Source organism: Cucumis melo, chromosome 8, assembly GCF_025177605.1.
Source record: "Cucumis melo cultivar AY chromosome 8, USDA_Cmelo_AY_1.0, whole genome shotgun sequence".
NCBI lineage: Eukaryota > Viridiplantae > Streptophyta > Magnoliopsida > Cucurbitales > Cucurbitaceae > Cucumis > Cucumis melo.
Genome location: NC_066864.1, coordinates 27,353,152 through 27,354,455, shown reverse-complemented (window position 1 = coordinate 27,354,455; position 1,304 = coordinate 27,353,152). Strand labels below are relative to the sequence as shown.

The window sequence follows — 1,304 nt, the reverse complement described above, 5'->3', positions numbered from 1 at the left end:
ATAAACATAAATTTTGAAACATAGATAACAAAGTGAAACAATACTCATCTAGATAATATCTCGAAAGTAGAAATTAAACAAAAATCAAATTCTAGTTGATATTTCGAAACTAGAAATTAAATTAAAATTAAATTCAAAATTTAAAAGTATAGTTAGAAGTAAACCAAAAATATAATAACAAAAATGTATTATTTTTCCTCTGTTTTATTTTTTTTAAACTCAACCATAAATTTTCCTCATGTTGGCTTCAATCTCCATTCTTCAACATGCTCTATAAATAGCCAATATCCAATATCTCCATGAACACACCAAATCCAAAGCTTTCAAACCTCAAATCACAAACCCATTTTCTTCAAACAATGGATTCCACTTCTATTTCATCAACCCACATCATCAAACACACCCAAATCACCCTCTCAGAAACAGAGCAACGAAACAGAGCAACCGCCGAAACCCTCTACAAATCCCTCGCCGCCGGCCGTACTCATGCTGTCGCCAAGTTCCTCGCTGCAGACCTGGAGTGGTGGTTCCATGGCCCGCCACATTGCCAGTACATGATGCGTATCCTAACTGGCGAGTCTAGCCACGGCGAGTTCCGATTTGAGCCGAGGAGCATAACGGCAATCGGCGACTCTGTTATTGTGGCGGAAGGCTGGGAAGGAGCTCAGGTGTATTGGGTTCATGTTTGGACGTTGAAAGATGGACTGATTACGCAATTTAGAGAGTATTTTAATACGTGGCTTGTTGTTACGGATCTCCGGCAGCCAGCTTGGGAGGAGATCCGCCACGATGGGATGACGGTGTGGCGGAGCCAGCCTCGAGATCTGTTTCACCGGTCGCTGCCGGCAATTGTGTTAGCTCTGTAGTTTGTCAAAATAAGCATTGTGGGGAGTTGAAAGTTTGTAATTTTGTGTTGTTAAACTTAATTAATTAAGAGAAGGGGAGAAGGTTTATGTTGTGTGGATTATGGATTAGCATTACATATCACAAAATGTAAATTGCTTTATATTGGGTGAAAAAAGGGTTACCACTTTTAGTTTGAAATTTCGTAAAAGTATTGATTTAGTTTCTATATCGGTATTGGTGAAAACTTACAAAAGCTATATACTGTCTTTTGTGGAGTCTATCCATTATCCAATTAAAACATTTCACATGGTATGATAGTATGGTTTCATGACATTTTTTTATACTTGTGGACTTATAAATCGATCAATAATCAAATTTATTTGTAAACTATAAAAACCTGACGGGACGTTTGGAGAAAGATTGGATTATGAAAGGGTTAGTGTTATGATAAAACTGTT

General features: G+C 37.4%; 1 protein-coding gene across 1 annotated transcript; it reads left to right on the top strand.

Moving 5' to 3' along the window:
• The first annotated feature begins 276 nt into the window (after positions 1-276).
• On the top strand, positions 277-1,054 carry LOC103502179 (wound-induced protein 1). The gene has a single exon (XM_008466027.3). It carries the CDS (start codon positions 300-302, stop codon positions 864-866), a length of 567 nt encoding a protein of 188 aa, XP_008464249.2. The 5' UTR covers positions 277-299; the 3' UTR covers positions 867-1,054.
• Positions 1,055-1,304: the final 250 nt, after the last annotated feature.

Coding starts and splice junctions, on each gene's coding strand:
- LOC103502179 (XM_008466027.3), top strand. CDS start 300: ATGAACACACCAAATCCAAAGCTTTCAAACCTCAAATCACAAACCCAT.